Here is a 13,989-nt window from a genome sequence, read left to right as displayed (position 1 = left end):
ATGGTGAGAAGCTCAAGGCATATATACCAATATAAAATTTAGTAATTGTATCTGCGCTATCACAATATGTCCTTTCTCTGTGAACTGCTGCGCACAGAGCCGCTGCTGAGTACCTAAAGGAAATCGGTTGCCTCGATCCACAAAATATATATATATCAAATACAAAGGTATGGTATCAGTGCTGGAAAAAAAGAGACATGGGGCACAATCGAGTAATAAATACCTGTTCAAATGCTCCTAGTACAGGTTCAATCTTCATAGCACTAAACAGTGCGAGGTGGGTAGCAGTTCTTCGTGCTCTACTTCAAAAAAGGCGAGCGCTGCTCCGGCCGGCAGCTGGCGCGCGCACGAAGGAGCGTGTTGGTAAGGGAATCCGGGAGCGTAGCGTGTGACGTCACAGCTGTCGTACGGATACTTCCGAGGACCAAAAACAAATCCTACGCGTTTCGAAGTCAGCAGACTTCTTCGTCAGGGACCTTACCAACACGCTCCTTCGTGCACGCGCCAGCTGCCGGCCGGAGCGGCGCGCGCCTTTTTTGAAGTAGAGCACGAAGAACTGCTACCCACCTCGCACTGTTTAGTGCTATGAAGATTGAACCTGTACTAGGAGCATTTCCGAACCTACATCCAGCTGAACAGGTATTTATTACTCGATTGTGCCCCATGTCTCTTTTTTTCCAGCGCTGATACCATATATACCAATATACATTTAGAAAATGATGAATGAGATGGACCTGCTGTCTCCGCCCATGCCACGCCCTTTTTTTTTTATAGATCTGGCATGAATGGGGAAGAAGTCCCAGATTCTTCCGTAACATGCCATGCGACAGAATCTGCGCCAGACATACGCCACGAAAGTAGCATATATCTGTTAATAAATGACCCACATAGTCTTTTCCTGAAACAATATTGCAAAAATGTATTGATGTTGATGTAACTAGTGTTGCAGAATTTATACAGTTATATCTACATCGATACATTTTTGCCATATTGGTTATAGAAAAAACGATGTTCTATTCATGTTCTATTAATTTTTACAGCATGAATCCATGAATTAGCTGCTGGGCCCGCAGCAAGTGACTTATCTGGATATATATCCTTGTAATTTTTTTTATTGTTAATCCATTTTATTATTGCCAGTCTATTTTATGTCACTATGTGATAATTTGTTTATTGGTATGTACGCCTTGAGTTTCTCACCATAAGGGTCTATTCACACGTCCGCAATACACCTGGACGGCACCCCCATAGAACTGCCTATTCTTGTCCGCAATTGCGGACAAGAATAGAACATGTTCTATTTTTGTCCGCAATTGCGGACAAGAATAGAACATGTTCTATTTTTTTCGGGAGCCGCGGACCGGAAGATCGGGGCCGCGCTCCGGAAATGCGGATGCGGACATCACACTGTGTGCTGTCTGCATCTCTTCCGGCCCCATAGAGAATGAATGGGTCCGGATTCGTTCCGCAACGAATAGAGAATGAATGGGTCCGGATTCGTTCCGCAACGAATAGAGAATGAATGGGTCCGGACCCATTCTACGGACGTGTGAATGGACCCTAATTTTCAATATAAAAATAAAATAAAAAAAACTCCTCCAACAGTCCTGATCAAGTACTCTTGCTTGTCCTCTGAGTGAGATCTAGTGATAGTACTTCCTACTAAGGATTCACAGCTTAGCAACACCCTGCAGCAGGTACCACCCCTGGAAGCTTTTTCAGAATTTCCACCTACTCCCATCTTCTTATCAGACTCAGTTGTGCTTCTTTTGGATTACCAGATGCTTTCTTGGGGAACAAGATGCTTCCTATTATCCATTTGTGATCAAAATCGTTTCACTTGGGGACCTTCCCTGCTGGAGGACAGCATCTAATGCTGTGGACTGACGTTTTCTACTAATTATGATCCTTCTAGGCTTATTTTCCTGCTGCTCCTCATCTGATGATTTGTTGCAGTTTATTTCAGGAGCATTTTTCCTCCTCATTCATCTTTCCCTTCCTTGGGCAATAAAAACTGCTAGGCCAAGGCATGCTCCCCCATGTATTCTTTTTTTCTGATTGCTAACCCGGCTGTTCTGGTTCTTTGTGTACCTTGTGCCTTTTTTCTCTTTCCAATATTACTTGTGCTTGTCATCTTTTTTACATCTTTTATAGATACTGATTTAGTATAAAAACACTGCTATTGAGGCATCATAGCTATCATGTCATATAGACCTTTTACCTGTGAGGATTTTAAGGACAGCTTCCGATGTATTTCTTTTACATCCATCTTGCAGCCACCGGGGTCTTACAGTTTGGAGAACTACATGTGTCTCACCCTAGGCACACAACCAGTGACGTTGGACTGTTGGCAGTATTACGAGGGCTGCTCACCTGTGGTCGTGGAGATCTTCTCACCTGTAGATTCTGTTCTTTAGGCCAGGTAACATCGTGAAATATTGTTGTAACAGGAATGAGCTTAGTGGATTGTCTCTATTAAATTTTAAGATCAATCAAATTGAAATGAAGGCTGGCACTCTGGAGTTCATCTTTTGTATCTAAATGCACATGAAATTATATATGTTAAAGTGTACATCCAGTTAGGAGTGTAGCTGACTGTAAGGAACTTCTGGCATAGCACATTCGCCTATACATCAGACCACTTGCTCTCTCAGCTGCAGAAAATGCAGCCACATCTTTTAATGTGTCGTTCTGTTATGTAACATGCTTTGATTTAGAGAATGATAAAGGATGTATTGCAAAAAAGCTGAATATCTACTGTACGTGTATGCACGCAGGTTTATAGCCAGTATCTTTACTGTATAATTTGTCTATCCTCAGACTACGACCTTACTGGAGTGCCTGTTTCCTGCTGTGGCCTGCCTATGTGCACAGCCAACGGAACCATATTACAGTTTTCAAGGTACAATATTCAAAGGTTAGCACATTTATGGGGTCATTTATCGAACTGGTGTAAAGTAGAACTGGCTTAGTTGCCCATAGCAACCAATCAGATTCCACCTTACATTTTCCAAAGGAGCTGTGAAAAATGAAAGGAGGAATCTGATTGGTTGCTATGGACAACTAAGCCAGTTCTACTTTACACCAGTTCGATAAATGACCCCATTAGTTTTGTAAAGGAAACCTGTCAGCGGCAAATACCACCCCAAGCCGCCAGCAGTACCTTCAAGTAGCCGGCAGTGTGTTTCTAATGATGATTTTCTTCCTGCAGTCAGATGCGGTAAAAGCAGGAAAAAACGTTCTTTTATCCCTTGCGTTCGCTATTTTTCAGTCAGGCTTGAAGTCAAGGGGGCAGCGGTCTCCTTGCTTCAAGTCAAGGTAACCGTGCCCCCTTCCCTGCCCCTTCTCCTGTGACTGACAGCGCATATGCAGAGAGATCAGCTTGCTTTGCCGAACAGCTGTCAGTCACAGGCGAAGGGGCAGGGAAGGGGGCACGGTTACCTTGACTTGAAGGGATAAAAGAATGTTTTTTCCTGCTTTTACCACTTCTGACTGCAGGAAGAAAATCAGCATTAGAAACACACTGCTGGCTACTTAAAGGTACTGCTGGCGGTTTGGGGTGGTTTTTGCCGCAGACAGGTCCCCTTTAAAAACAACAAATGACTGAAATTGCCCCTTTTTTTTGTAGTGCTTTGCCTCTGGTTACAGCGTATACGGGAGCACCTGACTGTGCTGCTCAGAATGCAAGGGGCTTCTCTATTGACAGGTACTAGTGAGACTGCCTCTCGTGTGATGAATCTTCTGTGGACTGGTGCGGAAATACAGGTAAGAATTTCTTGTTACATTATTTGTCCAAAATATTTAAAAAAATTTTTAGTGGGGGTTGCCATTTGCAGTATCTTGATTTATATTGTAGCTATTCCTGTGATGTTGTCTTAAAGGGGTTATCGAGGAGTTAAAAGGGTTGTCCGAGTTCAATCAAAATTCAGGCAGCCTATGAGTTAAAGGGGTTGTCAGAGTTCAATATAATTCAGGCAGCACCTGTAAGTGTGCTAAAATAAGCGATACTTAGCCTTTTTCTCCCCTGCAGCTTCCAACGATGAGCTCCGGTGCTCCACATTGCTGTTTGTTTTCCTGGCTGCAGCAGTGCCGTCTTTTGTATTGCTGAGGCCACTGATGGACTGCACAGTGACCTGTGTGCACAGATATCATTGCTGCAGCCAGAAAGATGACGTCAGCGGTGCAGCACAAGTGCATATGACTGGAAGTTGCAGGTGAGAAAAGGCCTGAGCATTGCTTGATTTGTTATATAGCACATTACAGGGCCGGCTCAAGTCTTTATTGAACTCTGACACCCCTTTAAATATTGATAGCCATCAGATCAGAGGGGGTCTGACTCTCTCCCCTTCTCAGCTCGGTGAAAAGACTCCGGTACTCAGCAGTACTCAGCTGAGCGCTGCAGCCTCTTTATAGTGGCTGGGTTTGATATTGCAGCTGTATGCCAATCAATTACATGGGACTGAGTTGCAGAAAGCCATGCGACCAATTGACGTAACGTTGCAGACCAAGGAAAAGGCTGCAGTGCTCACCCAAGCTCTGCGGCCCCCTCAAGCAGCTGGTCAGCAAGGGTGACAGGAATCTGACCCCCACAGATCTGATATTGATATATCCTGAGGTCATAGGTCATTAGTATTTAACTTTGTCTTATTCTAACACTTTTACCATATATATCAAAGGTGTTATGTAACCTAATTCATGCACAGGTGGATGGTATGACTGCTCTGGTGCTCTGCTGCTTCCAGCACTATTTACACATACACCATAACGAGTGTCAGCTCTTGGCAATAAGAGAAGAGACAATGCTTCAAAATTTGCTGCAGAAAATCATCGAAATCTCCTGGCAGGCACGATCAAGATATACTGTACTTTGCACTCTGTTGCCGTTTCTGGGTTCTAAGAAGGTCAGAACTAATATCCTGTATATTATCATTAATCACCTATAATATGTACTATTGCCATGTTTCTGTTAGAGTTGACAAGTTTGGTTTTGCTTACAGGTTTTGGCTCTCTACCCTTTGCTCCCTTCCCATCTGTTTTGCTGTTTGGAGACAAATTACCTCTGCCCTCCGGCTGCAGAGACTTACCGTACTTTTATTTCTCTTCAGAAACAAGAATGGGTTCAGGAGGGCATAGTGGATGAAGGGGAGCTAGGTAAACTTTGGGCAGAAATTTGGCTTGCACCTATTTCTGATGCACTAAGCTCCACAGAATGTAGTCTACAAAATAATGCAGCTACTCATATTCTCCCGTGTACTCTGCGCACATTTAGCGACTCATCCAAATTTTTGGCAAAGCAACTGTGTGGTTCAGGTATACCACATCTACGTGGCTGGATCAGCCTTGCACGGGCACAGAAGGTAGTCTCAGGGCAAATGGTAAAAGCAGAAGAGAGGCTGCAGCTGTGTCTGGAATCTGCTGATGATGGCGTACGTCTAGATGCAATGAGTTTACTGTGTTGTGGTCCTCGGACTAATCAACCCCCATCTTCTCATGAGCTGCAACTACTCAAGAAATATCTGCCTTACAATATGGGTTGTGATAATCCAGGGTTTCGACAGCAACTGCAGGCGGTGCTTCGCAGAGTTCTAGAGAGGCTTCGGGATGGAGCCATGTCTGCCCTCCGCAAGGGACGTACTGAAGAGGAAACTGTGGCCCAGGCAATTGGTGAGAGCTTTATTTAAGTTAAAGCAAAATGATATACAGTATGCATGATGTCAATAATTGGACAGCGTTTCTTCTTTTTTCCGACATATACATTACATTATGTCAACTTTACAAATATTAGTTTAAAGGGCTTCTGTCACCCCACTAAAGTGATTTTTTTTTTTGGGGCTAGTTAAATTAGTTATATAGCGATATATGAAAATATAATTGTGTTCCTTACTTTGATCCAGCAGTTTATTCAAAAAACGAAGTTTTATCATATGCAAATTCGGTCTCTACCAGCAAGTAGGGCGGCTACTTGCTGGTAGCTGCTGCAGAAATCCGCCCCCTCCTCTTGTTGATTGACAGGGCCAGCCGGGATCTCCTCCTCCGGCCAGCCCTGTCGGCGTTTCAAAAATCGCGCGCCTGTGTTGAATCGGCGCAGGCGCTCTGAGATGAGGAGGCTCGTCTCCTCAGAACTCCCTCAGTGCGCCTGCGCCGATGACGTCTTCTATTTCGGTGATGTCATCGGCGCAGGCGCACTAAGGGAGTTCTGAGGAGACGAGCCTCCTCATCTCAGAGCGCCTGCGCCGATTCAACACAGGCGCACGATTTTTGAAACTCCGACAGGGCTGGCCGGAGGAGGAGATCCCGGCTGGCCCTGTCAATCAACAAGAGGAGGGGGCGGATTTCTGCAGCAGCTACCAGCAAGTAGACGCCCTACTTGCTGGTAGAGACCGAATTTGCATATGATAAAACTTCGTTTTTTGAATAAACTGCTCGATCAATGTAAGTAACACAATTATATTTTCATATATCGCTATATAACTAATTTAACTAGCCCCAAAAAAAAAAAATCACTTTAGTGGGGTGACAGAAGCCCTTTAACTACTAATATACATGGCCAGATCAAAGATCTCATTCAGTGCTTGTCGACTAAATTGTGGGTTCATTGCAGCCTAGTCTGAATATGACCACACTTACAAGGAGTCTGTCGGCTACTTTTGACCCAATGAACTACTCCCAGGGCTGTGTAGATGACTGAAAGTTTTTAGAGCATATTAGAGCATACCTGCTTACCTTTTGTTCCAAGGACAGAGGTTCAGTGCAACAGAAAACAAAGTTCGAAGCAATATGCAGATTGTAAGAAATATTTATGAATAAATTTAGATACAAGATTTTGTTTTAGAAGACACTTTCTTCCCCCAAAAGTGTGTGTGTGGGGGGGGGGGAATTGCAGTGTGTCTTATAAAGCAAATACTAAAGAGTGATTCCATTCTGGAAGCGCTCATTAGTACAGTAGGATCATGGAGAAGTGAGTGTAGCGCTGCTAGCGCTGGTTTTACTCCCCACTCCCTGGTCTTCAACCGGGTCCCGCGCTGTGTTCTGACAGCATCAGGACATAGTGCACGCGTCAGATCACAGTGCAATGCAGCAGGAAGAGTGAGCTGGATCTCTCAAGTGACGGCTCTGTCCAAAGCAGGAGAGGTAAGTTTGTCTGATATGAGGTCTGATGAATATTGGGAGTCTGATGAAGATTGAGGGTCTGATCTGAGATCTGATAAAGACTGGGGCTCTGATGAAAAATATTTTTTATTTACCTCCTCTAAAATCTAGGTGTGTCTTATAGAGCGAAGATACCGTATATTGTATAGCACAAATATTGCTGCTACAGCTATTGTCAGTTATATGAATATATAAATGTAAAAACAGAAAGAAAGAATTGTCATATACAGAGAGACATTTTTGTATTTATGAAAAACAATAATTACATTTTCTCAGCTTATCAACAAAGATTACAATTAGAAATTTAGAAATGAGCAAATTTCATATTTTGAAATTCGTTCACACTTCGTTTGTTGGTAAAAGGTGGATTCCGTTACCAATGACCATAACGCAATTCTATGACGGAATGCATAATGGAATGCCTTAGAGGTATAATAGAAGTCTATGGGCTGCAAAACTGATCAGTCCCGTTTCCGTTATGCAGGGGAGTCCTCAAAATATGAAATTCGCTCATCTCTAATTACAATATAAGCTTATAAAATCCCTTAAAATTTACAGTGATACATAGTTACCACACATGGACACTTCACATACTTTGGTTCTCTCCTCCAGTTTGTCTCTCCCTCTTGTCCATCCCCTCCTGGTCCATCCACTTTGAGTTTTACTTTGATCATTTATACCCCCAGAAGTAGGGCTGGGCAATTTTGCCCAAAAATAAAATCTAAATTTTTTTCAACCCTATGGGCGATTTTCTATTTGAATCTCGATTTTCTTATTTTTGTTAATTAAACTGAAAAAATACAAAGACTAAATAGACTGGCAGTGCAGAGGTTATTACATATATATAATAACCCATGCACTGCCGGTCTATGTACAGTAACCCCTGCACTGCCAGTCTATATAATAAACATATATATATTTTAGACTGGCAGTGCAGGGGTTATTACACATCTATAGATCGGCAGTGAAGGAGAGGGAGGCAGCGAGGCAAAACAGTGGGTCGGACAAAATTATTTTGCCGATTCTGTTAAAAAAAACGAATTGTCAAAGGCAAATTAATCAAATGAATTAATAAAAAAAATTGCATATTAAAGTCCCCTTGTAGGACTAGTAAATAGTTGACATTTTTTTTTATTAAATAAAAAAGATTCTAAGTTAAAAATATATATTTTTTCCATTGGAAAATAAAGCTATTCAATTGAAAAAATTGCTAAAATAAAATCCCTTCCACATATTTGGCACCGCCACATCTATAATGGCTAGCACTACACATTTATTAAGCAATTTATCCTGTACAGTGAATGCAAAAAATAATTCCAGAATTGGTGTTTTTTGCTTATTCACCATCAAACTTGAAATAAAAATCAATCAAAAAGTGTTATGAATTCTATAATTTTGTCTCTTAAAAATCAAGCCCTCACACAGCTATGCTGAAACAAAAAAATTAATAAAAAAGATATGGGCCTTGGGATATGGTGATGTAAAAACATTTTTTTATTTTTTTAAAAGGTTTTTATTTTGCAAAAGTAGTGAAACATAAACTAAATATATTTGGCATTACTGTAATTACACAGTTATGTTATTCACGCCGAAGAATTAATGCCACATAATTTAGAACATAAAAACCCATCCCTCCCAGAAAGAGTTAATAAAAGTTAATCAGTAAGTTATGTGGCACCACTAAAAGACTACAACTTGTCCCGCAATAAACAAGCTCCTAATATAGCTATATCAACAAAAAAATAAAAAAGTTATAGCTATTGGAAAGTGATGAAAAAAATTTGGTCACTAAGGCCCAAAACATGCTGGTCATTAAGTGGTTAAACCAATATATTCAGTTTCGTTTAAAACATCCCTCCTATAAAACAGCTTTCTTGATAGCCATTACAGCAGAGAAACGCTTTGGGAAGTTTCAAGCCTTCCGAATAAGAGAAGCATGATTATGGAAGACAGAATTATCTACAAACACGACTCCACTTTTCTACCTAAGATGCTTATAAATTTCCATAAAAAACATGAGATCAGTTTACTTCATTCTGTACAGATCTGAAAAACAATGATTTGACTGTAAGGTCTCACAAGCCATGGTCCCGCCATAAATTATCTCATCAGGGAAGTATCCAGGTGGTGTGCGCAATCCGCAAAAAATGTGGATCGAACACTGATACAAAATACGGTTGTGTGCATGAGGCCTAGTTCTTATATATCTGTGGCACTGAACTTCTGCCCATGGAACAAAAGGTTTGTTCTAACAACTATTTCACATATCTGTATGGCACTGGGAGTAGTGTTGAGCGAACTTGTGTTTTAAAGGGATTCTGTCACCTGGATTTTAGTGACAGAGCTTTTAACATCATCACATCAATCTGCTCGTTTTGTATTAAAATATACTAGTATTACTACCCTAAGTGTTGTCATTTGTCTAGAAAATAGCTTTTATTAATATGGTAATTACCTGAGTAAGGAGCCCAAGAGGCTGTCCCTCCGGCTGTTGGAGCCCAGACGTGCCCCTTCTCCTGGAGCCCAGCACCGCCCCACTGCTAATTTATTCACTCCTCATCACCGGACGTAATGCTTTTGCTGAGCCATAATCTCGCGCATGCGCTGTGGATACACATGTCAGCGCCTGGAATCGGCCTCACAGGACGCACTGCACATGCGCAAGCCGGCAATGAGGAGTGAATAAATTAGCAGTGGGGCGGTGCTGGGCTCCAGGAGAAGGGGCGCGTCTGGGCTCCAACAGCCGGAGGGACAGCCCCTAGGGCTCCTTACTCAGGTAATTACCATATTAATAAAAGCTATTTTCTAGACAAGGGACAACACTTAGGGTAGTAATCCTAGTATATTTTAATACAAAACGAGCAGACTGATGTGATGATGTTAAAAGCTCTGTCACTAAAATCCAGGTGACAGAATCCCTTTAAGTTCAGCGTCCAAAGTTTGGGTTCGGGTTATGGAAGAATCCTGTTATGGATTCCGCTACTATGGACCATAACAGAATTGTATGACGGCATGCACCACAGAAGCCTGTAAGAGGCATTCCGTCATAATAGAAGTCTATGCTGGCCATATGACAGAATGTCTCGTATAGGATAGAATATTATTACAATTTGCTAGCATATACCATAGTATTCTTATCAATGATTCCTGATTCTGAATACAAAGGGGCTAAGGTCCCTTCAGCAGTTTTGCAGCACTTCAGGCCACCCACTGTGCAGGGAGTTGAAACACTGCTCCTTTAACTGGGCAGGGGTTGGGAGCATCTTCATGGAGAATATCTGAAAAAAGCCTTTAGTAAATTCACACGTTCGGGATTTATGTGTGCAGACAATCCGCACTGAAATCCGCAGGTGTCCTCATGGAAATCCGTTTGGTCAATTGGTGCGGATTTACATGCGGATTTGGTGTGGAATTTCCACATGCAGATTTTACTGTCCTCATTGAAGTGAATAGAGAAAATCCGGTCAGGAAATATAAAATAAATTGACATGCTCAAGATGTTAAAATCCGCACCGTAGGTCAAAATCTGCACGGAAAAAATCTGCTCGAGTGCATGAGAGTTTATAATTCTCATAGAATACAATATACATGACCAATCCTGGTCTTGTGCATTTAGCCTTAAAGGGGTTATCTAGGAAATTAAAATAATGACCTATCCTCTGTGCCCCTCCACTTGTAACAGCTGATCAGCGGGGGTTCCTGATACTCAGGCAGTGTAAAGGGACCTTTAGAGGTCTCAGCAGTTGGACCTCCACTGATGAGGAGGTAGTCACATTTTCTAGTGATATGCAGTCCCTTTGATGGGAAAACACCAATTTAGGATCGATATATTTTTAGTCACAATTAGGGATGAGCGAATTGACCTTGGATGCTTCATCCGTAGTCGATTTGCATAAAACTTTGTTTGAATACTGTACAGAGCGAGCGCTCCGTGCAGTGTTAGAATGTATTAGCTCCGATGAGCCGAAGTTATTACTTTGCGAACTCTCGCGAGACTTTGGGTTATAACGTTGTAAATTAATTTCTACTGTAAAAAAACCTTTTGTACCGAATTCGGGCTTGGTTTCAGGTGGTACCTGTATAGTAATATACAGGTAACTTCGGCTTATTGAAGCGAATACATCCTAATACTGTACGGAGCACTCGCTCCGTACAGTATTCAGAGTTTTATGCGAATTGACTTCAGATGAAGCATCCGAAGTCTATTTTCTCATTCCTAGTCACAATGTTACTTTACTAAAGAAGCACTCTGTTTTTTTTTATTTTACATATATTACTAACTCACCACCAGTATTCTAGCAGTGTAATTTTTTTACACCCTAACTCGGTTGCATTCATACATTTTGAACCTTTTCATTATGGGAACCTGGTCATGTGAGTCTGATCTACAGCCCAGAGCTTGCTCTAATGTAAACAGGAACTTGGTCTCTCCCTTGTAACTGACTTCCTGTGAACTACAGGATGACCTCTCCCCTGTCTGCTCTGCATCTTCCTCTGTTTATTTCTGTATTCTGTTGATAATATAATGTTTCCCCTATCTAAAGGACCAGGGGTGGACATATATAGTAGGCAAGAGTATACAGTGATTATCTACAATTATATAAACCTTACACTGCCTGTAGTATCTGTGTGTGCTGACCCTCCAGTATAGTTCTATGAGACGTAGCTTCACACTGGTCTCCCTGCCTCCTTCATGTAAAAGCTCACAGGGGAAAGAGATGACAAGTCAGAGAGGGCAGACAAGCTCAGCTGCATCACACAAGAAAACATTGAGACCCTGAAGCATGAGGGGACAGCAGCTCTTTGTCACTGTGTGATGAGACTTCACCCCTCTGTCTTATTCTTTGATAATGGCCTATACTGCACTATATAGGCAAATAAAAAAATATCCCAGAGTACTACTTTAATAATACTACTGAACATTGCAATCATTTTTAACATGCATGCTTCAGAATGGCACTGGTTTTCGTAATTTAGATGTGGTTACTCATGTATCTTTCTTATCCATATTTACTGCAACAGACTTCACCGACTGGATGTTTCATCTGAGCATTTCATCACTGACCCCTGCGGCCAATTACCAGAGACGATGCAGTGCCTTGATCACACTTTGCTCCGTGCTGGAAATTTTTACTGACCGTTGGAGTCCACAGAGGAAAAAAGGACAACCCCCACGTGAGTGGTGCCCTTTCTGTTTTGATGGAAAAAGTAAAACATGTTTCCAGGGCATTGTTTACCGCTGGTGCTACCCTAGGCACAATTGAGCTGCATTTATCTATGGATACTTTAGTCTGGGTTTACAAGTGGTGTTTTAATAGTGACAATCTAGATCAGGGGTCTCAAATTCGACCTGATATATGGGCCGCACAAAAAAAAAATCATTTGACGGGCCGAGTTCATTTCAATATCATACAGTGCATTTGTCTCACACACCGCCCCGAGCTTCAACTCAGCCGGCCTTACCTGGAAATGACGCCAAGAGGTCCCCTAGTAGTGAGAACAGTGGGGTGAGAGGTATCTGTGGCATTCTGATCACTTTTCTGAAACGAATTGCAAAAGCTTCAACTACGTTGCACCAGTAAATTTTTTGTGAAATTCATAACTATTCGATTAGTTTAGAATCGATTCGCTTTAATCTGCACCCATCCTTAGGCACCATAAGGTCTAGCCTGCTTATAATTTATATACATTATATTGATATATTATAGACCTTGAATATGTGTTTTCTAATTAATATGGTTTATTTGCTAGTATGAATGCTTTTTAGATGTTTTGTTTATAATCTATTCCTATTCTAAAGAATGCTCAGTTTTACCTATGTGCTATGTTTACAGAAGATGTTTCTATTCTACTAAACTCTGCAAAGCAGAAAGGATGCTGGGATTTCCTGTCAGCTGGCAGCATGCAGGCACTGTTAGGATGTATGCAGGACAGCACTAATGAGGTAAACCAACTTCAAATATTAAACATAATTTCCATGAGCAAATCTGCTTTATGGTGGAGTCAGGGCAGGGATATGTCAAAACCATAAAGTTCTAAATACATCACAGAAGAGATAGAAATGCAACTGTATAACTAAATAGAGCGGGTGGTACAGGCTAGTACAGTGGTCATAATGGGAGATTTTAACTTCCCAGACATAGACTGGGGTCATGGTTCTGCCTCAACTGCAAAGGGGAGAAAATTCCTCAACTTGCTGCAGGACCACTTTATGGACCAGTTTGTAGAAGCTCCCACTAGGGGCGATGCTCTGTTGGATCTGGTAATTTCTAATTATGCAGAGCTTGTTGGTAATTTTACTGTTCGAGAAACACTAGATATAAGTGACCACAATATAATTGTATACCCCCTAAACTATAAAAAGCAAACTGTCAGGCAGAGCAAAGACACTGAATTTTAAAAAGGCTAATTTCCCTGAGTTGAGGGCAGCATTTCAGGGCATAGACTGGGAGCAGCTACTGTCACATAATACTGAGGATACATGGGAGAGCTTTAACCTCCTCCCGTCCGCCCATAGGATATAAACGTCCTATGGGTGGACCTCTATTTCTGAAAGCACGTTTTAAAACGTCCTTTCAGAAATCGCAGCTGCACGCTAATCGTGCAGCTGCTGATCGGGTTGCCCGCTGTCAGTGACAGCAGGGCAACCCTTAGAGAAGGCAGGGACAGTGCCCAGGTGTCCCTGCCTTGTAGATCGCTGTATACACAGCGCTCACTGAGCGCTGTGTATGCAGAGCAGGAAGCGCTGTGCGCTTCCTGTTCCGGCCCGGCGGTCATGTGACCGCCGGGACCGGAGAGTGCAGGGGCTGTGTGAGGTCATCCACAGACCTCGATCAGGCC

General features: G+C 42.1%; 1 protein-coding gene across 2 annotated transcripts in view; it reads left to right on the top strand.

Annotated features, from left to right (window-relative positions):
• Positions 1–13,989, top strand: part of LOC120988717 (thyroid adenoma-associated protein homolog) — a 71,482-nt gene that overhangs the window by 19,793 nt on the left and 37,700 nt on the right. For both annotated transcript variants that reach the window (XM_040416370.1, XM_040416369.1), the window contains 7 exons: positions 2,277–2,422; positions 2,821–2,902; positions 3,629–3,765; positions 4,704–4,901; positions 4,998–5,664; positions 12,172–12,324; positions 12,984–13,093. In XM_040416370.1, the coding sequence (XP_040272304.1) occupies positions 2,277–2,422; positions 2,821–2,902; positions 3,629–3,765; positions 4,704–4,901; positions 4,998–5,664; positions 12,172–12,324; positions 12,984–13,093 (1,493 nt within the window). The remainder of the gene's footprint in view (positions 1–2,276; positions 2,423–2,820; positions 2,903–3,628; positions 3,766–4,703; positions 4,902–4,997; positions 5,665–12,171; positions 12,325–12,983; positions 13,094–13,989) is intronic.

This window comes from Bufo bufo, chromosome 2 (assembly GCF_905171765.1).
Source record: "Bufo bufo chromosome 2, aBufBuf1.1, whole genome shotgun sequence".
Classification (NCBI taxonomy): Eukaryota; Metazoa; Chordata; class Amphibia; order Anura; family Bufonidae; genus Bufo; species Bufo bufo.
Note: the sequence above shows the minus strand (reverse complement) of the source record. Positions and strands in the feature narration are given on the sequence as shown.